The sequence below is a fragment of the Armigeres subalbatus genome, chromosome 2 (genome assembly GCF_024139115.2).
Source record: "Armigeres subalbatus isolate Guangzhou_Male chromosome 2, GZ_Asu_2, whole genome shotgun sequence".
Classification (NCBI taxonomy): domain Eukaryota; kingdom Metazoa; phylum Arthropoda; class Insecta; order Diptera; family Culicidae; genus Armigeres; species Armigeres subalbatus.
Genome location: NC_085140.1, coordinates 373904408 through 373929392, shown reverse-complemented (window position 1 = coordinate 373929392; position 24985 = coordinate 373904408). Strand labels below are relative to the sequence as shown.

The window sequence follows — 24985 nt, the reverse complement described above, 5'->3', positions numbered from 1 at the left end:
TTAGTTAACTTTACGCTTCTTTCTTCAACAGGCTGCACTTACCATTAAGAAACTGTAACCGATCCAGAGACCCTCCCAGCCCCTCGGACAATTTGGAATTGCCAGCGATTGGCTGTGTACCGATATCACGTTGGATGGAACTTCGCAGACTGCACAACGAGAAATGTAAGGACGCATCTCGTGCTCACTCACAGGCATCATCGGAATCGGAGCCGATGTAGACAGCCAGAATGTTCGATCGTTCCTCGAAGCATAATTGCATACATTATTCTGACCACAGGCCATAATAGGCAGTGTTGAGAATTTACGAACACATGAACCAGCGGAACCCAAGTCCTGATTATGCGGGTAATCATTTCCATCGACATAAAGCAGAGAATAACCATCCCAAAGCTTGGTATGCCCTTCATCACATTGAGGAATTTCCTCAGACTGACTGTGACGAACAAGCAAGATGCCAGTGAGATAATCAGGAGCGGGAGAGCAAGCCGCTCCGGGCTCTCCTTTAGGTCCCGGTGTACCTGGGAAACCATCGCGACCGGGACGACCTTCCAAACCAATTTCTCCACGAATACCTTGAAGACCACGTGCTCCTTCCAAACCTCGCAAGCCAATTTCACCCGGTGCTCCTGGAGCTCCCGGAATACCCGGGGGACCTTGAAGACCAGGCAATCCCTTCTCTCCCTTTTGCCCATCAAACCCAGGTGGACCAGGAGGACCTTTACGTTGCGGTGGAAGCAATGGAGTTTCACCCTTTTGTCCTTTCTCACCAGGTGCACCATCCAGGCCAGGTAGACCTCTAGCCCCTCGGTCACCTTTCTCACCAAAAACGCCAACCAATCCAGGTGCTCCCTCGGGTCCTTGTGGACCACGATCACCCTTGAGACCTTGAGGACCATTGAAACCATCGCGACCATCCCGACCTCTGTCACCCTTTTCGCCTTGAGGTCCCGGGAAACCAGGAGGTCCTGGATTTCCTTTCTCACCTGGGAAACCACGATCGCCCTTTAATCCTTGAGAGCCAGTCAGTCCATCTTTTCCTGGTCGACCTTCAATACCTGAATCACCTCGATCTCCTTTTTCGCCCTGTCTGCCTAGAGGACCAGGCAATCCAGGTGGACCTTCAGGACCTGCCAATCCAGGCAATCCCTTGTCACCTTTCTCTCCGGCTGGTCCAGGACCACCATCCCTACCATTCTTTCCAGGTCTTCCAGGAAGACCTTTCTCTCCTTTAACGACTGGACATGGTTCACCTTTTTCTCCTGTTGGTCCAATGTCTCCTTTCATACCCGGTAGTCCTGAAAGCCCTGGAGGTCCTGGGAAACCAGGTTGTCCTTGTACACCTTGAGCTCCTTTTATTCCAGTCTCTCCAACTAAACCAGGGAGTCCAACAGTACCTGGTAATCCAGGTGCACCTGGCAATCCAGAATCTCCCTTATCACCCTTGACGTCCTGAACAGTGGCTGGAGCCCCTCGTTCGCCTGGGATACCTCTTTCACCTTTCAATCCCATGTAGCCAGGGGGTCCAGGTGGACCCGATTCACCCTTTTCGCCACGATCACCTCGTTCACCAATGCGACCTGCTTCGCCCTTAGAACCCTTTTCGCCATCCAACCCTCTAAGACCTGGGGCACCTTCGGGTCCAGGCAATCCATCCATACCAGGAGAGCCAGGAATTCCTGGGAGACCAGCACTTCCTTTATCACCTTTAATACCTGGGAAACCAGTTACGCCAGCATCTCCCTTCTGTCCATCAAAACCGGCTAGGCCATCAAGTCCACCGTTACCACGATCGCCTTTTTCGCCAGGAGCGCCAGGTCTACCATAGCCTGGAAGCCCAGCATCTCCCTTTTGTCCAGGAATTCCATTCAAACCAGGTCGTCCATCAACGCCACGCAGTCCTGGAGCACCAGGCTCACCTTTCTGTCCTTTTTCAGATGATGATCCAGGCTCACCTACAAGACCTGGTGGGCCAGTGTAACCTCGATCTCCTTTTTCTCCAGGAAGACCTGTCAACCCATCCAAACCAGGTGGGCCCAACAATCCTTTATCTCCTTTAGGACCGAAAGGACCAGGGGGACCTACCAAACCTGGCGCACCAGATAGACCATATTCACCTTTATCTCCTTTTTCGCCACGTTCACCTTTCGGTCCTTGCAGCCCTGGAAGTCCCGGAGCACCGGGTAAGCCTTGAACACCTTTTCGTCCTTGGAAACCTTTACTGCCGTCATTGCCAGGAGGACCTGTATCACCTTTCTGTCCGGGCCATCCGATAACTCCAGGAGCACCAATATCACCTTTGAGTCCTGGCAAACCTTTCACTCCGTCAATACCTGGTCGACCAGGAGCTCCCGGAAGACCAGCCGGACCCTTCGGACCTGGTTCTCCCTTTGGACCTACTGGACCGGGTAAGCCTGAAATACCGGAAACGCCAGCATCTCCTTTCTCGCCAGGATAACCAACAACACCAGGTGGACCAGAATCTCCTCGGTCACCGGGACCACCACGATCGCCCTTCGGACCTCGCAATCCTGTATTTCCCTTAGGGCCTGGTGGGCCCACCATTGACAAGCCTGGGTCACCTTTAGTACCCTTTGGTCCTGGTAGACCTGGGATTCCAGAAGCACCATCTTTTCCTGGATTTCCGGGGAATCCTAACGGACCCGGGGTACCCTTTTCTCCACGTGGACCTGGCAAACCTCTAGGACCAACTGGACCAGGAGGACCTTGCGGACCTTGTGATCCACCAAGTCCAGTCAATCCGCGATCACCCTTATCTCCCTTTTCTCCTCGAATACCTTGGGGACCCATAAATCCTTTTTCACCAGAAGACCCAGGTGGACCCTTGATGGCTTCTTCGAGGTTCTTCGGAATACTAGCACATCTGCCAGGTTCACCTTTCAAGCCGACAATACCTTTGTCGCCTTTTTCTCCTGCGTATCCAGCGTTACCCTTTAAACCTGGTTCCCCTCGAATCGATTCACCTTGTTTTCCAGGAGTACCATCCCGACCAGAGGCTCCAGGAGTTCCATCAATACCAGGTTCGCCAGGTCTTCCTTTATCACCTTTAGGACCAGCTGATCCTCTTGGTCCAATTGGACCGGGGATGCCAATTTCGCCTCGTTCTCCTTTAATTCCAGGAAGTCCAGCATCACCTGGTAAACCTCTGTCTCCTTTCTCAGACCTAACTTGACTCAAATCAGTGTAAGCTGGTTCACCACGTTCGCCATCAGCTCCTGGTAGACCTGGTTTTCCCGGTTCACCTTTTGGACCTGGTGCACCTCTTGAACCAGGAGCTCCATCAACACCAAGTTCACCCGGGTAACCACGCTCTCCTGGGGGGCCAGAGGCACCTGGTTGTCCTGCAGTTCCATCGTAACCCCGTTCACCCTTTTCTCCCTTCATTCCTGGTCGACAATCTGAACAGCGTCCTCCGATTTCACCTTTTTCTCCGCGTTCACCTTTCACGCCAGGAAGACCTGGTCGTCCAGCATCACCTTTCTCGCCGTCACGTCCTGCTCTACCTGGTAGACCAGGGCGACCTTCCTTTGCATCACCAGGAGCTCCCATCAAACCCTTGTAGCCACGTTCTCCTTTCTGCCCTTTCAAACCTGGAAAGCTGAAACAGAAAATATGAGGTATGTGAAGGCCCAGTGGAATCGTGTATTCACAAACATACGTACCCAGCCATACCGGCGTTACCTTTCTGACCAGCAATACCTATTCCTGCTTCACCAGTTTCTCCTCGGAGACCTTCGGTACCTGGTGCTCCTGGGAATCCTCTCGTACCTTGCGGACCAGGCAAGCCAACTGCACCTGGTTCTCCTTTCTCACCTTTTTCACCAGGGAAACCTTCGGGGCCTGGTCGACCGGGAATGCCTTGTCCGCCTTTAGGACCATCTTGTCCTCGTGGTCCTGGATCTCCAGGGAATCCATCAATTCCTTTGGGTCCTGGTGGACCAGGATATCCCCGGGGGCCTTTGGGACCTGGTGCACCTGGACGTCCTTCACCACCACCTGGAGGTCCTGGGGGTCCAGGAATACCTTGAAGGCCGGGATAACCGTCCTTTCCTGAATCACCCTTCAGGCCTGGCATACCTTTCAATCCATGTAGACCTTCAATACCACGGTCACCTTTTTGGCCAGGCAATCCAACTGGTCCGAAATTACCATCTCGACCCTGTAAGATTAATTTTGTATTTATAAAGTTTGTACTAATTTTATTTTGAACTTACTCGTGGGCCTGGTTGACCTGGCAAACCTTTTTCACCCTTGAGACCTCGATCGCCCCATGGCCCACGGTCTCCAGCTTGACCTTTTTCTCCCGCTTGTCCAGGAATACCTTCATCACCCTTATCACCTTTCATACCTTGCGGGCCTGTGAAAGATGTTGGGCCAGAAAGCTCCTGGGTTTCCGCGCCTTTAGCACCTTTTTCACCTTTCTGCCCCTTTATGCAGAAACCTTTCAGACCTTTATCACCTTTGTCACCTTTCGGTCCTAATGCACCAGATTGACCGGCTTGCCCCTTGAATCCGCGTTCTCCAGGCTCACCTTGATTACCTTGATGACCTTCTGCTCCGCCTAGACCAGGCTCACCCTTCTGACCTTTGTTGTAATTTTCAGGATCCTGTGCTGCTTCACCTTTATCTCCTTTGTCACCTCGTAGACCAGGATACCCTCGAGGGCCTGGCTCACCCTTTAATCCAGGCAATCCAGGAAGACCATCTGTTCCATTGCATCCATCCACGCCGGGAATACCTGGAGCACCTGGTGCACCAGGCAATCCATTGGTTCCTGGTACGCCTGGATATCCAGGGAGTCCACTACGTCCGCGATCACCTTTCAAACCAATCGGTCCCATTGGTCCTGGTTCACCTTTGGAACCCTTGCTACCGGGCAAACCTTCTGATCCGGGAAATCCTTGCATACCTTTGGGGCCTTGCAAGCCGGGTGGACCAGGGAAACCCCGATTACCTTTTTCCGCAAAACATTTAGGCGTACAGCAACCACTTCCGGTGCAGTTCTTTGTAGGCGGACCCTGGGCCCCGCTGACTGTGTCTATCACATTATAACTGGGATCAATATAAGGCTGTGCTGGTGGTCGCGCGTAATCTCGTTCGTTGCGATTGAATAGGCCAACGCCTCCGGTCAAATCTTGCCAAAATTGCTAGAGTGATAAGAGTGAGAGAAAGAAATGAGGAAACAGATTTAGTTATAATTGGACCAACCGGAAACGATCGCCCGCCAACGGGTGGCAATTTTGTTGCTATTTACCGCATATGTATGCTGTCCAAACCATACTAGAAGCGTGGTCGTTATTAACCTAAAAATAGAGAGCGCATATCAAACAACGGATCTTTCGCTGAGGAAATTATGGACAATGGGAGAAAAAGTAATGCGTAAAAAATATTGCTGGGCAGTGAGAGTGACCCAAGTCCGAGTTACGCCGGCAAACAACAGTCAGTGGGTGCGTCACAGATAAGAGTTTTGTTCTGAATGGGCGCGTTTCTTATCTTCCCGAGTAGGGGATCTAGCGCAATGCTATTGTTTGTGTGGGCGATGAGAAATCATTGAAGAATTGTTCGCATAGCGCATTGCCATGGTGAGGATATGACGTCTCGATTATATTTGCTTTGATGCGAATATGATGTAATTTGAGTGAACACCATGCTAATGGTATCAAAAATTCGAGCAAAATGAGACTAGTCTATTCAAATTTTTTTAACTTTGCAACACTATAGATTTGATAATGTACAAAATCAATTACAATGATTGTTCCCATCATCAATTTCATTAATTTTCACAACTTGGAAGAACTAGAGAAGGATTATCGCCATCGCCGTATGCTGTATGGAAGCATAGAAATCAAGAATGTCGATTCGAAGTTTGATCAGAATGTTGTGGATTTAGTTGATGGAATAGGTTATGCTTTTACAAAACCTATCTGTTATGTCTATTCGAATAACGGCTTCGATATATCTGCTCCAAATAATTTCCTATTTATTAGCTTCCTGGATACAAAGTTGCAACATTAGAACATCCAACTAGTATTTACAAACAAGAATAGTTGGAACTAGAACAGATGGACTTGTCGAAAGTGAAGAAATTTCACTTTTTGTGAGCTATTTCCAAGGTGAGCTAGAGAGCGAAAGCAAACTATCTGATAATTCAAGAGATACAATGACAACAGCTGCTGAAGAAGCGTCCAAGATGAATACTGCAGAGCCGTAGTTCGAACTATGGGCGGCCTTGACGAAACTTTAATAGGACGACCCTTTCTTACAAGGGAAATTGGCATAATGTGAAATATTTAGCATTCAGAAAACAATTTGAATCTTACTTAGAAGAAGTTAAATAGAGAGGTTTAGTGGTTATACCCTTTCAGGCTCAAACTTTTCTAAGCGATGTTACACAGTAAAATTGCTATGTTCCAATTGTTTCCGTGATTAATAATGGAGGAATGACAGAACAAGCTGAAACATATTTTTTGGGATGCGCTAGATCATCCAAACTGTCCTTGAGTCAAGAACTGATCTACAGTCGTGGCTAACTTTTTTCGTCATTCCAAGCTTCGATATTTATTCAACTATATTCAAAACATATTTCTGAAGATCAAGAGATCTGGTCAGATGGTTTTGCGATATCCTGGGTCATTCAAACCGTCCAGAGCTTGCTATCAAAAACCACAGTAGCAAATAAACTCTCAACTCTAATAATAATGTTCATAACCACTTTGAGAAAATATTTCGTGTCCATTGTAGATTTGTAGTCCGAAATAAAAGTATAGTTTGGATCAAGATGAATACACAGCTAGGTGTTTCAATATGCCTGTCGACAGACCAGGTGTTCGCCATACGCCAGGTATTGCAGAAGTGCCACGAATACAACGTACACGCAAATCATCTATTTATCGACTTCAAAGCCGCATATGATACAATAGATCGGGACCAGCTATGGCAGCAAATGCACGGAAACTGATTTCCAGATCAACTGATACGGTTGACCAAGGCGACGATGGATCGTGTGATGTGCGTACTTCGAGTTTCAGGGGCATTCTCGAGTCCCTTCAAAACGCGCAGAGAGTTACGGAAGGTGATGGTCTTCCGTGCCTGCTATTCAACAGGCAGGGATTGACACGAGTGGTACGATTTTCACGAAGTCCGTTCAGCTATTTGATTTCGCCGACGACATTGATATTATGGCACGTAACTTTGAGAAGATGGAGGAAGCCTATATCAGACTGAAAAGCTAAGCAAAACGGATTAGACTAGTCATCAACACGTCGAAGACGAAATACATGATAAGAAGAGGCTCCAGACAGGACAACGTAAGCCACCCACTACGATTTTTTTGTACTTTGGACGCCGTAAAACAATCTACCAAACGCTTATTAGACCGGTAGTTCTCTACGGACACGAGACCGCGCACTGGGAGTTTTCGAAAGGAAAGTGCTTCGTGCTATCTATGGTGGGGTGCAGATGGTGGACGGTACGTGGAGGAGGCGAATGAACCAGGAGTTGCATAAGCTGCTGGGAGAACCATCCATCGTTCACACCGCGAAACTCGTAAGACTACGGTGGGCCGAACACGTAGCCAGAATCTCGGATAGTAATCCGGTGAAACGTTTCGTGGTGCAAGTGCGGTGGCCAGGCTGAAAACTGCTATCTGAACTGGAAAAGTAGTGACGATCTATCAAATTTCGGAATTAAAAATTCAGGATTTATTTAGGGATTTATTTTGATTTATTTAGTATGAGGGATAATCGGGATAAACAAAAGTTATTATTTGAAAATCAACGGATTGAAAGCCGTTTGCTAGGGTACGAACAAGTATGAAGTGACAGAATATAAATGGAAGGCATAGGTACCATCTATTAAATAGCAAACAATCAAGGCGATTTTAGAAATTGAGAAATTTGGAAACTTAACAATTTATGAAATTAGGAATTCAGGAATATATGAATTTAGGAATTTAGTGATTTAGGAATTTAGGAATTTGTAAGCTTGAGAGTATAACAATTTGGGAATTCAGGAATCCTTGTTGAATATCTTCTAGAGTTCGTCCAGAAACTCATCGTGGAGATCCTCCAGGATTCCATTCAGGAGAATCCCACATAAGTTATTTCACAAAATCAAAGGAGAAATATTTAGAAGAACTACAAGAATTCTCCTACAGAAGTAATTTCTGGATCTGAGTATGGACTGCACATGCTGAGGCAGGAGTCGAGGTATCCCATCGACACCTCGAGGCATTGCAGTGGAGTGTTAGAGTGAGCACCCGAAAAAGGGTCACATGGAGCGAATGGTCTTTGGAGAAGCTGCTTCGGCGGCAGGGTAGCAGTGGGTTGTACCCACACACCTACAGTTGTGCACATGTGGTGCATGGGGAGTGTCCCTGCTTCGGCAGGGTAGCGTATGGTCTGCTTCGGCAGTGGTGTGATTGATCTGCTCGTGCTGAGGCAGAGTGTCGTAGCGCAATATCTGTAGGCCCAGGCAGTTACCGCTATTGACACCTCGAGGCATGGCAGCGGAGCGTCCGGGAGAGCATCCAAGTAAGACTCAAATGGAGTGAATGGGGTGCGAGCACCCAAGTCAGTCTCGCGTGGGACGAGTGCCTGTGTGAGCGATAATGAGTGAGTACGCTTAGTACTGCCGTCCCCCCAGAAGTAGTACTGCGAGGTAGTTCCTGGGGGAAACGATGGTGGAGCCCAATGGAGTTTAGTCGGTATTACCGGTATGGTCGAGTCCGACACTCCAGTACACTTCCGTGTGGTAGTTTGGCAACTACAATGCACGTGTACTGGGTTAGTGTGTAAATGCATTCTCCCTTGTAAAAAAAAAAAAAAAAAAGTAATTTCTGGAGGAGCTCCAAGATTTTTTTAAAGAAATCCCAGGAAGGAATCCATTCATTCTGTATTCCTCCAGGAATTTATCTGAATTTTTTCAGGAATTCATTCTGCATTCCTCCTAAAATTCATGGAGGAATTCACTCCAGGAAATCGTTCTGAATTCCTCCAGAAATTCATTCTGAATTCCCCAGGAATTTATTTCGAAATCCCTCAGTAATTCATTTCGAATTCCCTCAGGAATTCATTCTGAACTCCCTCAGGAATTCATTCCGAATTTCCCCAGGAATTCATCCCGAATGCCCCCAGGAGTTCATTCCGAATTCCCTCAGAAGTTCATTTCGAATTCCCCCCGAAATTCATTCCAAATTCCCCCCGGAATTCATTCCGAATTCCCCCAGGAATTCATTCCGAATCTCCTAGGAATTCATTCCGAATTCCCCCGGAATTCATTCCGAATTCCCCCGAAATTTATTCCGAATTCTCCCAGGGATTCATTCCGAATACCCCCAGGAATTCATTTCGGATTCCCCCAGGAATTCATTCTGAATTCCCCCAGGAATTCATTTCGAATTTCCCCAGGAATTCATTTCGAATTTCCCCAGGAATTCATTCCGAGTTCCCCAAAGAATTCATTCTGAATTTCTCCCAGGATTTCATTCCGAATGCCCCCAGGAGTTCATTCCGAATTCCCCCAAAAGTTCATTCCGAATTCCCCCCCATGATTTCATTTCGAATTCCCCCCGAAATTCATTCCGAATTCCCCCAGGAATTCATTCCGAATTCCCCAACGAATTCCTTCTAAATTCCCCAAAGCATTCATTCCGAATACCCCAAGGAATTCATTCCAAACTCCCCCCGGAAATCATTCCGAATTCCCCCAGGAATTTATTCCAAATTCCCTCTGAAATTCATTCTGAATTCCTCCACGAATTGCTTCTGAACTCTCCCAAGAATTCATGCTGGATTCCTCCCGGAATTCATCCTGGAATTCAAGGAATTCTTCCTGAATTCTTCAAGAAATTCATCCTGAATTCTACTAGGAATTCATCTTTAATTATTCAAGCAGTTCATCCTAAATTTTTCGAGGAATTCATCCTTAACTCTCCCAGGAATTCATTCTGATTTCTCTCAGGAATTCATTCCAACAAAAATCCATGCTATCCATCCACCAAGAAATCATTCAGAATTGCCCCAGGAATTCATTTTGAATTCCCCCAGGAATTCATTTTGAATTCCCCCAGGAATTCATTTTGAATTCCCCCAGGAATTCATTTTGAATTCCCCCAGGAATTCATTTTGAATTCCCCAGGAATTCATTTTGAATTCCCCAGGAATTTATTTTGAATTCCCCTGAATTCATTTGAATTTCAGGAATTCATTTTGAATTCCCAGGAATTCATTTTGAATTTCAGGAATTCATTTTGAATTCTAGGAATTCATTTTGAATTTCAGGAATTCATTTTGAATTTCAGGAATTCATTTTGAATTTCAGGAATTCATTTTGAATTTCCCCAGAATTCATTTTGAATTCTCAGGAATTCATTTGAATTTCAGGAATTCATTTTGAATTCCCAGGAATTCATTTGAATTTCAGGAATTCATTTTAAATTTCAGGAATTCATTTTGAATTTCAGGAATTCATTTTGAATTCCCCAGAATTCATTTTGAATTTCCCAGGAATTCATTTTGAATTCCCCTAGGAATTCATTTTGAATTCCCCTAGGAATTCATTTTGAATTCCTCCAGGAATTCATTTTGAATTCCTCCAGGAATTCATTTTGAATTCCTCCAGGAATTCATTTTGAATTCCCCCATGAATTCATTTTGAATTCCCCCAGGAATTTATGTTGAATTCCCCCTGGAATTCATTTTGAATTCCCCCAAGAATTCATTTTGAATTCCCCCAGGAATTCATTTTGAATTCCCCCAAGAATTCATTTTGAATTCCCCCAGGAATTCATTTTGAATTCCCCTTGGAATTCATTTTGAATTCCCCCAGGAATTCATTTTGAATTCCCCCAGGACTTCATTTTGAATTCCCCCAGGAATTGGAGGAAATTGCACAGGAATATCTCCAAAAATTCTTCTTGAAGCTCCACCAGAAATTTCTACTGGATTTCCTCCAGAATTTCCTCCTGAATTCTCCAAGGAATTCCTCCTGGGGTTCCTGGAGGGATTCTATAAAGAGCTCATCCAGGATATCTTTTTGGAATTCCTACAAGAATCCTTCTTGGAGTTTCGTCAAGAGCTCCTCCAGAAACTACTTCTGGAGTTCCTTTAGGATTTCATCCTGGAGCTCTTTCAGAAATTACTCCTGGAGTTCCTCCGGGAATTGCTCCTAGAGTTCCTGCAAGGATTCCTTCAGGATTTTTTTCAGCGTCTCTTCGAAAATCCATCTTCGTTTTCCTTCGGGAATTATTCTTGGAGTTCTTCCAGGAATTCTACATGGCGTTTATCCAGGATAATTTTTTGGAGTTTTTACGAGAATCTTTCCGAAAATTCTTCTTGGAGCTCCTCCAGTAATTACTCCTTGTGTTTCTCCACAAATTGGGTGTCAGGCCATTAAGCCGAATGGTCATTAGGCCGAACGGTCATTAGGCCGAATGGCCGTTAGGCCGAATTTGCAAAAAGAAGCAAAAATTGAAAAAAGGGAAGTTCTTTCTTCATACCCCTTCTTCATTCTTTAATCTTTCTTCTTCTATCTGTCTTCTTCCTTCCTTATTCTTCCTGCTTTCTTCTTCCATCTTCTTTCCTCATTCTCCCTGCTTTCCTTATTCTTCGTGCTTTCCTCATTCTTTCTGCTTTCTTCTTCCTTCTTCTTTCTTTTTTCTTCCTTCTTCCTTCTTCCTTCTTCCTTCTTCCTTCTTCCGTCTTCCTTCTTCCTTCTTCCTACTTCCTACCTCCTTCTTCCTTCTTCCTTTTTCTTTCTTCCTTCTTCCTACTTCCTTCTTCTTTCTTCCTTCCTTCTTCCTTCTTCCTTCTTCCTTTTTTCTTGTTCTTTCTTCCTTTTTCCTTCTTCCTTCTTCTTTCTTCCTTCTTTATGCTTCCCTCTCCTTTCTACCTTCTTTCTTCTTCCTTCTTTTTTCTCGCTTCCTTCTTTCTCCCGTATTATTTCTTCCTTCTTTTTTTCCTTCTTCTTTCTTCGTTCTTTATTCTTTCTTCTTCCTTCCTTCTTCTTTCTTCTTTCTTCCTCTTCCTTCTTCCTTCTTCCTTCTTCTTTCTCCCTTCTTCCTTCTTCCTTCTCTCTTCTTTCTTCTTCTTTCTTCCTTCTTTCTTCCTTCTTCCTCCTTCTTATTACTTCCTTCTTCCTTCTTCTTCTTTTTTCCGTTTTCTTCCTGCTTTCACCCGTATTCTTTCTTTCTTCTTCCTTCTTCCTCCTTCTTTCTTCCTTCTTCCTTTTATATTTCCTTCTTCTTTCTTCTTTCTTCCTTCTTCCATCTTCCTTCTTCTTCATTCCATCTTCCTTCTTCTTCATTCCTTCTTCCTTCTTCCTTCTTCCTTTTTCCTTCTTCTCCTTCTTTCTTCCTTCTTTCTTCCTTCTTTCTTTTATACTTCCTTCTTCTTTCTTCTTTTTTCCTTCTTCCATCTTCATTCTTCCTTCTTCTTTCTTCCTTCTTTCTGTTTCACTCTTCTTTCCACATTCATTTTTTTCTTCCTCCTTCTTTCTTCCTTCTTCCTTTATTCCTTCTATACTTCCTTCTTCCTTGTTTCTTCTGTTTTCTTCCTTCTTTCTTTTTCCTTCTTCTTTCTTCCTTCTTTCTTCTTCCCTCTTCATCTACCTTATTTCTTCTTCCCTCTTCTTTATTCTTTCTTCCATTTTCTTCTTCTTTCTCCCGTTTTCCTTCATTCTTCTTCTTTCTTTCTTCTTCCTTCTTCTTTCTTTCTTCTTCATTCCTTCTACCTTGTTCCTTCTTCCTTCTTCCTTCTTCCTTCTTTGTTTTCCTTCTTCCTTTTCCTTTTTTTCTTCTTCCGTTCTCCTTATTCCTCACTTCGCACTACTCACTTCCCACTCCCCAGTTCTCATTCGCCCTAATGGCCATTTGGCCTAATGACCGTTCGGCCTAATGACCATTCGGCCTAATGGCCTTCGGCCTAATGGCCTTCGGCCTAATGACCCAGCATCCACAAATTGCTTCTGAAGTTCTTTCAGGATTTCTTTTTAAAGTTCCTATTTGGAGCTCCTCCAACAATTTATCCCGGATTTGATCCATTAGTTCCTCGTGGTGCTCCTCATTGAGTTTCTACAAAAGTTTATCTTTGAGTCTCTCCAGAAACTTACCTTGGAGTTACTCCAGGCATTTTTGAAATAACTCACGCCTGTTTTTAAAACGACTGAGATTTGGGTGCGCAAAGTTGCCGTTCCACGTTTTTTGCGAGCTTGGTAATTTAGGTTACAAACTTTGGCTCGTTACTTGTAGTGTTAATATTCAACAAGTTGTATAGTAGCTGCACATCTTAAAGGCGCAATACAAAAGAATACTTTAACTGGCTGACTATCAACATTATTTTTTGACGGTTTTTGTGCAAAAAAAAACTTATAAATTTGAAACAGCTTATTCCCTTTGCATCTTTTAATGTTTTATAAAATTAAATGAAGAACCGACTAAGAATATCATTTTGGTTGGTCTGTCTGATAGTTTTTCCAGTGTTTTCTCATTCAAACTCTCCACATTTACAATTTTATAAATATTGGGCCAAGGATGGAAATGGAAACTATTTTTCTTAAATTATGTTCCATATGTATATTTTGTCCGTAAGCCTAAAAATTGAAAAAGAAAACTATTGATAATAAGGATAACCTGATACGTAATCAGTTTTATATCATTTCTCGCTTAACTTTTCAAAAGGACCGTAACAGTAACATTTTTTTCTTGAATTAATTTGAATAGCACAATCAACAGAGCAACATGAAAGCTATAGATTGCAGTATTCTAATTAATTCAATTTTTAATTCAAATATTTTATTTTATTAATTCAAATTTTCAGTTATTCGCCTTTGTTCTGAAACCCTCGACTACATCTCGAGAAAGGAGTTACCGATGGTACCAAAATGAGCGATATCTGCAGTCAAATGCATATTCTCAATGAAAATATGAACTGGCAGATCCTTCACTGCTCAGTTGTGTAGTAAGGCGAGGTAACAGGAGATAATTTTAGCCTTGGAAGTAACGTTAACTCATCACGCAAGTTAATCAATAGTTCAGCGATAATACATCGTTTTGTAGAGAGATATTCATCACTGCTTCTTTTAAAAAGTGTATCAAGGATATTTCAGGTGCATTACCCTATATTCATGCACTTCTTCAACTGAAAAATGCAATAAACTTTCGTGAAAAATCACTTTTCCTTTTACCTCCCGCTTAAGCAGGCAGGCTGTGCAAATTTTTTTTTCTTTTGCTCAATCAAGTAGTTTTCTGAATGGATTTATCTATTTTGAACGATTAACTATCACACTATTTAAGCATTCATATTAAATTCACAATTTTCATTACTATAGTGACGCGATTAACCAAAACTTTTTCGGGAAATATTTGGAGCACTTGTTGCCAAAATACAGCTTACGATTTCTATTTCAAGCAGCACATTATAATTGCTTACCTTATGGCTTCTACAAGCGATAATGCAGTAACCTTCCATGGGCCGAAAAAGCATCCACCACCAGAGTTAAGATTAGAAAAATTTGCCGTACAGTCCTCACACTGTTATGGGTCAGGTAAGGATCTATTTATTAAATCAAATAGCAATCTTTGTTCCTAATTACCAATGTTGTTTTACCTGAAACCTCCATGCTTTTCATATGCATGTAGGTACATTTTTTATTCCAATGCGGATTTTACTTTAAATCTTTATATCATTGTTGTAAAAAAAAACAAATTACTCAAAGAACCAGAAAGCACAACTATGGGTCACATTTCTTTAGGCGAAGCCGGGTTACAAGTTCGCTCGGTACATGAAGGCAAATATTTTTTATTCAGTTTTTTTTTCATTGAATCAAGTAAAATATTATCTTGTGTGTCACGAAAATCGAAGACATCAACAATTGTGACATTGTGACATAATTGTTTGCAAAATCGCATCTTGTCACAATTATGAACCAGTAAATGTTTGTTTACAAATGAAAAAAAATGAAAATATATTCTATTTTGAATATAAGTCGTTACTGTATCAGATAGCTACCATAAGAAGAAGTAATTATGTGATTCTAAAATGCATTTTTGGTTAAAGTATGATTAGTTTGTCAGTTTCAGCTCTTTCTTAATCAAAAACTAATAATTGTATGTGACCCATGATTGTAGAGGGACTATGAAGCCCATTTCGCTCGAGACTTTTGATGCCTTAAATAAAAGATTGTGTACGATTATTGTTGATTTTGATTAGAGATTTTGGTTAGAGCTTCAATACATGAAGATTTACAACGATACATGTGCTCAGCCAAAGCATAATAGACTAAGGTTTGAGCCATATACCCTATGTAGTAGCATATAGATTTTTCACTTCCTCCTTGTATACATGTTTGCTTCACTTATACGAAGATGTGTTTGCTGGGAACGGATTAAGATGATTACATATCTCAAGTTTTTTAAGTATTGAATGTTTCTTTACACCAGAAATCTTCTAATTCTCTCCCACCATCAAGTTTTGTGAACAATAAAATAATTGGAATCACACATTACATAAAATACAAAAAAAGTAAACTTCACACATTAATACATAATTATTTTCTGGATGAACTCCGATTTCACCAAAAAGCGACTAAACTTTTATGCGTTCTTTTGCCCCGTCAACGAAATTCGACCCAACCGTGCGCCAAGTTGTTCAACGGGGCATAAGTGGTGCAGCATTGCATCGTGTTTCGCAGGGACAGTTTACCTTTGTTTTGGACATTATTGGCTGGTAAACGGTATTATAGGTGGTGTTTTAATGCCAATCAAGCCGTCACCGTCGTGAAATAATTGCTTAACTTGATGGCATGTATTTACCAACAGCGCAGCGCAGCAGTAATCAGTATTTATCGATCATTTCGGCGTGACAAGCAAATTGGTTGATTTTCCATCCACGAGGTTATACGCGTTAAGCAGCATATTAAAAATTGGAAGCAAAATGTAGACATAGTTGGAAGATACTTTCACTTACTCAACGTAGGCATATAAAAATTGATTGGACATCATATCATATTTGTTCATATGATATATAGTGATGTAGTATTAACGAAAAATATTTAACCAGCAATGAATTATGAGCATTACATACACATAACCACGTTTTTGTTCTCATGCCTTCCATACTTCAACGATTGTTTTTCGTTTTTGGCAGAATATTACCCTTATTATGCACAAATAAACATTTGGCTTAGCTGGAAACCTTGCTAACTGTGTGTAACAGCGACAATGTTTCGTACCTATGTGAAATGCGAAGTTATCACTTATGTGCCGGACTCCAAATTTTATGGAAAACTAAAATTTCAAAATGATGGTTCTCAGAAGTCTTGCATATGAATTTGGTTCTGTTTTCTGCAATCGATCACAAAATTCCTATAGTTTTGTGGACATTGGTCCACGTCGCTAAAATTCAATGATACAGATTCTTAGCGTTTTTCAGCTTCTATCTAATAAGTACATTATTGAGCACAATAAATCGTGTTGGATTGCGGCAAACACCTCATTTATTGCAGATGGACAAACAAATGGTACTGTAGAACTTTTTATTACTAATTTAAGGATCAGGTTATCGGGAAATTACAACAGAAGGAACAATTGTCGCACAGTTGCAAATAAGGTATCTGTTCGATTATTAATAATGTGCTCCTATATCTGTGCAGAAAGATCTGCAGGATTTATAAAATCCTGATTTCTTTTTAAAAAAAATTTCAACGTCTTTTTGAAATTTAAAAATTAAGTTCAACGCTAACAGGAATTTCTGAAACAATTTCTGAAGAATTTTCTTCAGGTAATTGTGAAAGAATCTTCATAGGGGCCATCCAGAAACCACGTGGTCATATTTTTGAAGATTGTCAACCCCCCTCCCCCCATCTGGTTTATCGTAGCCATTTGGCAATCCACCTCCCTCCCCTCCCCCTTATGACCACGTGGTTTTTTTCAAGTACAAAAATAAAAAAAAACCTTATGTAACTTGAACATATGGTTTATCCGATCAATTTTAAAGATGGACAATTTCAACTGATTCAAAATCAAATTAAACCCAGCATGGAAATTATAAATTTTCATGAATTCGAAAATATTGATGATGTTATCATGTTGTAATGTGTATCAGGTATAAGGATATCTAGAACTCGCACACCTTCGATACATCAGGAGGATACAACAAAATGTGAACTCGCGAATATTTTATAAAATTTCGAGAAAAATTTGTAATGGTTTAGAAATTTTCCAAAATATCCCAATATTTTTTATTTTATTTTTTTAAATTTCTTTATTAGTCTTCTTCTTCTTATTGGCATTACATCCCCACACTGGGACAGAGCCGCCTCGCAGCTTAGTGTTCATTAGGCACTTCCACAGTTATTAACTGCGAGGTTTCTAAGCCAGGTTACCATTTTTGCATTCGTATATCATGAGGCTAACACGATGATACTTTTATGCCCAGGGAAGTCGAGACAATTTCCAATCCAAAATTGCCTAGACCGACACCGGGAATCGAACCCAGCCACCCTCAGCATGGTCTTGCTTTGTAGCCGCGCGTCTTATCGCACGGCTAAGGAGGGCCCCTTCTTTATTAGTGACTTTTTCAAATAATTATAAAGTTCATCACTGAATATCCCTATAGATTCAAAAAAGTATTTGGGACCTTCCATAACTCTGGAGGTACTAAAAAATCTTAAGATATTAACCTCAGCGAAGCAGCTGAACTGAACTCAAAGTTTATCAGAGAATCAAAAAGTTAATATGTAACCTTAGAGAACAATTTTACTGAAGAAAATGGTGGCCTAGCTCTATTTTGTGATTTTATAGACAATCTAAAACGCTGGGCATATACGACCCATCCGTTCTGAAAGGGTTGAGATTCGTTTTGGAACTGGAGTGTTTTTTTCTGGAACACTTCCACTTTTTTTCATATCGTAGGAATCTCCTTAGTTCTAAGACCCTTTTATGAATTTAAAAAGCATTTTATTATGTCATAACCTTTTTCATACGCACTACTAGAATTTTGTGCATTTAGAACATTTAGGTGCATTATTAAATTTTTCGATCAATTATCACAATTATTCAATATCATAAAAACTAGGCTTCTTTAGCCTAAATTATTGCCTACATTTATTGCTTGGATTAATTTTAAATTCCAAGATCTTCTTAATTTTCAAGAATAATTATTCTGGAGTTGCAAGGGAAACCCTTCGGAATATTAATAAGAAATTCTTCGGAGTCTCCACGGAAAAATCTTTAAAATTTCATTGACATTTTTTTTTAGAAATTCTGTGGAAGAGTTCCGAAAAATGTTCGGTAGAAATTTTGAAGAACTAGAAGAATCCGTAGGAGGATCCAAAATGCATATTTACGATGAAAATTCCAATAAACATCAAATTTCGAAGCATTTCAGTATGAATTAGAAAAAAATCAGCTTACTTTTTTTTTACAGAATCTCTAAAGATTTTTTTCAAAACCCTGGGCAACTTTAATGAATTTAAGGAAATTCTTCGAAATTACCAATGGAATTTTTTTTCGTTTTCCAAAAGAAATTCTTATAAATTTTCAGCAGTTTTTTTAATTCCCAAAAGAAATTATTCGGAATATGCCAAAATATTTCCGATGTAAATTTCTAAGATTTTCCCGTAGAAAATCGAAAAAGTTCATCTGAAACACCAATAATGAATTTCCCAAAGAAATTCCGATGTTTTACATGTGAAAAAAACGAAAAAATTATACTTTTGTAGTACTTGTAAAGGTTGTACTTTTGAAGCATTTCCAGTAGGAATTCCTTAAAATAGTAAATCAAAATTTTAAAGATTTTCTGATGTGAAAATTCCTTAAAATTTCTAAATCATCTCTTGTGCATCTTTGCATAGTAAAGATTTAAAGCAATGTTTAGCTGAACCTACAAAGAAATCAGAATGACTTCCCGAAGAAGAATTAATTCCCGATAAAATTTTGGAAGAATTTATGGTGCAAATTAAAAAACTTTGAACCTTGAGAATTCTAAAGATTTATTCTTTGAAAATCCAAAGACTTTTTTGAAGATAATCCATAGACTCTTCCGTGGAAATTCTAAATAATGCCTCGAAAAAAAAAATACTTGGAAAATTAAAAAAAATGTGATAGAATTCACAAAGAGCGTAAAAAGTATACCGAAAAATTTTCATTTCAAAATTCCAAATTTGAAAAAATCCAAAAACAAAAAATCAACGGAAATATCAAAGTGTTTCATGTGGCATTGGCTGTTTAATATCTCTTGGAAATTCAGAAGATTTTTCTTGAAAAATTTAGAAGTCTTCTTCTTCTATGGCTCCATATTGCAACTGGAAGTTGTTAAGAAAATTATTTTGAGCTTTTTAGTGGAATGTCTTCACTTGTCATAAGACGAGTTTGTACAATCCCATTTAATTCCACCACTTAATTGTACCTTGACAGATACGTATTTCGTAGTGAACTGGAAGTTGGTCTGCTTTTCAATTTAGTATATTCTATTAGCATTTCCTCAGTTATAAATTGAAAGCTTTTATATGCCATTGCACGATTATGTATCATGTGTAGCAAGTACGATGGATACACTATACCTAGGGTGTCGAGAATGTTTCCCACCCGAAAACATCCTAGACAAGAACGAGAATCGAGCTCATCGTCTTCGGATTGGCAATCCTACGCCTTTGCTCGCAAGGCTAGCTGGAGACTGAACATTTTGAAATGCACTCCGGAACTGTTTTGAATTTTCAAACAGAATTCACATGGATTTTTTTTCAGAGTTTCAAGGAATTTTTTTCGGAATTTACACTTGAGATGTTTTGTTTTTTTCATTAACAATTTGTAGCTAAATTTCCAAGTAAAATTTTTCAGAGAGAATTGTTCAAAAATCATTCTTATGCCGGTTATCAGGATTGTATGAAATAGTGTCAAAGTTTTTACAAGAAATTTCTTTACTGGATTTTTCCTGAATATCCACAAAAAATTCTTTTGAAATTTTTTTCTTAAGATTTTTTCTTGGATTATTGTAAAAAACCCAGATTAATCCACCTAGCGGTGATGATGCCTTTCTCGTGCGGTAAAAAATAGTATTTTGGTCATAACTACCAAGCCTATTGTCCGATCCGTCCAATTTACAATAGGAAACAATGGGGCAGTATACTGCGTCGAATGCAGCCTGTTGTGAGGGAATCCGTTCGGGGTAAGTGCATTAAAAATGAGCTAGACTTTTTTACGCGCTTTTTTATGAGAAAAAGTATTTTGGCCATAACTACCAAACCCATTGTCCGATCCGTCCAATTTTCAATAGGAAACAATGGAGCAGTATACTGCGTCGAATGCAACCTGTTGCGAGTAAATTGGTTGAGGGTAAGTGCAAAAAAAGTGAGCTAAACTTTTTTATGCGCTTTTCTATGAGAAAAAGTATTTTGGCCATAACTTCCAAGCCCATAGTCCGATCCGGCCAATTTTTAATAGGAAACAATGGAGCAGTATACTGCGACGAATGCAACCTGTTGCGAGTAAATTGGTTGAGGGTAAGTGCAAAAAAAGTGAGCTAAACTTTTTGCTCTTTTGGTGCGCACATACACACACACATACACACACACACACACACACACACACACACACGCACACACACACAGACATCACCTCAATTCGTCGAGCTGAGTCGATTGGTATATAACACTATGGGTCTCCGAGCCTTCTATAAAAAGTTTGTTTTTGGAGTGAACATATAGCCTTTACGTATACTTAGTATACGAGAAAGGCAAAACATGAACATTTTTCAAAATTGTAGCTGCAGTCCGCTGATGCAAAAGTGTCGGCGGCGTGATGCCAAAAACCATCTGCGGCGGATTTAAAAAAAATATTTTTCCATTTTTCCTTTCCAAATTTTTTTTTTGTTGAATCGCAACCTGTTTTTTCGTTTATTTTTTTATGGAAATAGGATCTAAGGCTAAGATGGTCAAATAACGCAGATATGCATCGGCGTTGCGACCGACGCTGCGTTACCGATTTTTCTCGATGCACACCTACGTCTTTTTAACGCTGAGTTGAGAAGACGCTATGTGGGCATCGATCCTAAGAGGCGCTTTGCGTTTAATGATTCAATCATTAAATCAATTAAATTTCAAATCCTTATTATCTTTCTGAAGGAATTTGTAAAGGAATTTCAGAACGAATCCCCAAAGGAATTTTCGAAGGAATATCTGAAAGAATTACCAAAATGTTTTCCATAGATATTTCTAAAGAAGTTTCGGAAGGTATTTCCGAATAATGTTTAAAAGGAATTCGTTAATATATTTCAAAATGAATTATTCGAAGAATTTCCGGAAGAATTCCGGAAGGAAGTTTTGAATTCCGAAGGAACACCTGAGGTAGATTCTGAAGTAATTATTAAAATTCATTCATTCAATTTTCGAAGAAACATTGAAGAGGATTTTTATATTTATTTCCGAAGTTGTTTCCGGAGGATTTTTTGAAGAAATCTCTGGGGTAATTTCTCTCTAAGCAATGCTCAAAAAAATTCTCGGATAAATCTAAGAATGTTGGAATTTCTTTCAGGAGCTCAATTTAAAAATTCTTCAGGAATTTGTTATTCGGGTAAGGACGCCCAGCGCTATGCTGGGACTCCATGAACCAATGACCTCAGTGTCGGCACGCTCACCTCAAGCAACACGCGGACAGGGGACTCTCGCAATCAAATGCAGGAAAAACCACAGAGCTTCACTTTGCGACACTTTATCGTCTGATTTTCTCAAAATTGCACGCGGCGAACCCTTCATGAAAGTTACCGCTGCGCTTTCTGCACCCCGTTTACTTGATTCTTATGGGTGAATAGCATTGCAGTGGATCGTTTGGCTAGGCTGTACCTTTCGACAGTCATTCGCCGCGTGAAGTTTTGTCCAGGAACTCATTTGGGAACATTACATACGCCGCGCAGTGTATCATGTCCAGAAATTCTGACAATATTCACTTCTGTCTTCACCTGTCTTTAGAGCCCCTCTTCCTGGCAGCACTGCGCCACTCTATTTCTTTCCTTCCTCTTCTTCCTTTCTTCCTTCTGTTGCAACTCGATTAATAAGAAGGCCGATCGACTATCGGCGGAAACAATGCCGGATTAGGCCAACTACGGAACCAGGGAATGACGACGGTTCTTGCTGGGGTTTTCAACCCAAAAACAGTGGGATTGTCCTCATCGCATTCTCTTGTTCCACACACTTTCTTCTCTACTCTTCAACTTCCAACTTTGGTAACTTTGTAACATCCGTTCACTTCGAAATACTTTGGAATAGTGATCGCATCCCAGGGTCATGACCTCCTTTTCGAGGTCAGTCACCTCGTCTCACAGTATAGACCCATTAAGGCTCAAGGAAAGTTGGGCAAAGAAAACAGCTTTCTGGATGATTCACCACCGGCGATGTGTCGTCTGGCTCTTTCCGTCCTTCGGAAAATTATGATTGTGCTTGTGCAACACCGGGCAATATCACAAACACTCAATCCAAAAATACGGATTTATGTAGTGGTGTGTTACCAACCTTCATTCCCCCTTAACGCCACCCCTTAATGGATACTTAAGGACACTCCTCACGGAATCCAAGTTTCAAAGTGCTCGCGTTTTCGGGGGCACACCACTCGACACGGAGGGGAATCGGGCCCAAATCTTGGTGTTAGGTGGGACACTAAACATACCTGACACGACGGCCCTCCGACGACAGAGGTTTGCGCAGGACCAATAAGCCTTTAAGAACAACCATTACGAACGACACAGAAGATAATACGAAGTTTGGAATCCTGCCCTGCAGTAAATCTGCTGGACAGTACAGAAAGTGTGGAAAAGTGGGCATTGAGCGGCTAACTTCTACCAAAGCTGTGGCACCACCAACCAGCTGGGAACCGGCTGCGCCAACGTGTGATTGGGTGGCAGCCAATCAACGTAAGGATGTGCTATGCAAACTGCGGATAAAAGGCAATTTCTACAACTATAGCATCATCAACGTGCACTGCCCACATGAAGGGAGGCCCGACAACAAGAAAGAAGCGTTCTATGCACAGCTAGAGCAGACATACGATCGATGCCCACTGCGGGACGTCAAAATCGTCATTAACGCTCAGGTAGGAAGGGAGCAACTTTAAAGACTGGTAATCGGGCCGGATAGTCTCCATACCGTATCGAACGATAACGGCTAACGATGCATAAACATTGCAGTCTCCCGCGGAATGGTAGTCCGAAGTACTTTCTTCCCCCGCAAAAATATCCACAAGGCCACATGGAAATCACCTAATCAAGAAACGTAAAACCAAATCGACCACGTTCTAATCGACGGTAAATTCTTCTCCGACATCATGAACGTCCGCACTGCGAGTGCGAGTATTGAATCCGACCACTACCTCGTTGCAGTATACCTGCGCACAAATTTCTCGACGGTGTACAACACGCGTCGGAGTCGTCCGCCGCGGTTAATGGTACGATGGTGCCCGGTATGATGGTGAATGTGAGCAGATAGTTGAGGAGAAGAATGCAGCATGAACGAGTTTACTGCAACACCGCACGAGGGCGAACAAGGCACGATACAACGCTTATAACGCACGAAAGTTCTATGAGAAGTTAAACCGTTCGCGTAAGGGCCACGTTCCACAGCCCGATATGTGTAAGGACATAAACGGGAACCTTCTCATGAACAAGCGTGAGGTGATCCAAAGGTGGCGGCAGCACTACGAAGAGCACCTGAATAGCGATGTGGCAGACAACGGTGGCGGTATGGTAATGAACCTGGGAGCACGCGAGCAGGATATACGTCTTTCGGCACCGAATCTCCAGAAAATCCAGGAGGAGATCGACCTGCTGAAAAACAACAAAGCCCCTGGAGTTGACCAACTACCAGGAGAGCTGTTTAAAAACAGCTGTTTAAGAGCTGGGAGCATGAGGTTCTGCCGCAGGAGTGGATGGAAGGTGTCGTGTGTCCCATCTTGTAGCAATGTAGTAGATCGAGACCATCTATGGCAGCTAATGCACGAAAACGGATTTCCGGATAAATTGATACGGTTGACCAAGACGACGATGGATCGGGTGATGTGCGTAGTTCGAGTCTCAGGGGCATTCTCGAGTCCCTTTGAAACGAGCAGAGGGTTACAGCAAGGTGATGGTCTTTCGTGTCTGCTATTCAACATCGCTTTGGAGGGAGTAATACGAAGGGCAGGGATTGATACGAGTGGTACGATTTTCACGAAGTCCGTCCAGTTATTCGGTTTCGCTGACGACATTGATATTATGGCACGTAATTATGGCAGGAAACCTACATCAAACTGAAAAGCGAAGCTAAATGGATTGGACTAGTCATCAACACGTCGAAGACGCAGTACATGATAGGAATAGGCTCAAGAGAGGACAACGTAAGCCACCCACCGCGAGTTTGTATTGGTGGTGACGAAATCGAGGCGGTTGAAGAATTCGTGTACTTGGGCTCACTGGTGACCTCCGATAACGATATCGGTGACGCATCATGGCAGGAAATCGTACATATTTTGCACTTCGCAAAACGCTCCGATCGAATAGAGTTCGCCGCCGTCCCAAACTGACTACCTACAAAACGCTTAGACCGGTAGTGCTCTACGGACACGAGACCTGGACGATGCTCGTGGAGGACCAACGCGCACTTGGAGTTTTCGAAAGGAAAGTGCTGCGTACCATCTATGGTGGGATGCAGATGGCGGACGGTACGTATTATTTATTTAATCAGACTAAGGCCGAAGTGGCCTGTGCGGTATATAAGAGTCTTCTCCATTCGGCTCGGTCCATGGCTACACGTCGCCAACCACGCAGTCTACGGAGGGTCCGCAAGTCATCTTCCACCTGATCGATCCACCTTGCCCGCTGCGCACCTCGCCGTCGGATCGTTGTCGAGAACCATTTTCACCGGGTTACTGTCCGACATTCTGGCTACGTGCCCGGCCCATCGCAGTCGTCCGATTTTCGCGGTGTGAACGATGGATGGTTCTCCC

At 42.0% G+C, this 24985-nt stretch overlaps 1 protein-coding gene across 8 annotated transcripts in view; it reads right to left on the bottom strand.

Annotated features, from left to right (window-relative positions):
- Positions 1 to 24985, bottom strand: part of LOC134213090 (collagen alpha-1(IV) chain) — a 34655-nt gene that overhangs the window by 1205 nt on the left and 8465 nt on the right. For all 8 annotated transcript variants that reach the window (XM_062691677.1, XM_062691681.1, XM_062691678.1 and 5 more), the window contains exons 3-6: positions 5276 to 5324; positions 4236 to 5168; positions 3684 to 4180; positions 43 to 3619 (exon numbers count right to left, since the gene is read on the bottom strand). In XM_062691677.1, coding sequence (XP_062547661.1) covers positions 43 to 3619; positions 3684 to 4180; positions 4236 to 5168; positions 5276 to 5324 — 5056 coding nt within the window. The remainder of the gene's footprint in view (positions 1 to 42; positions 3620 to 3683; positions 4181 to 4235; positions 5169 to 5275; positions 5325 to 24985) is intronic.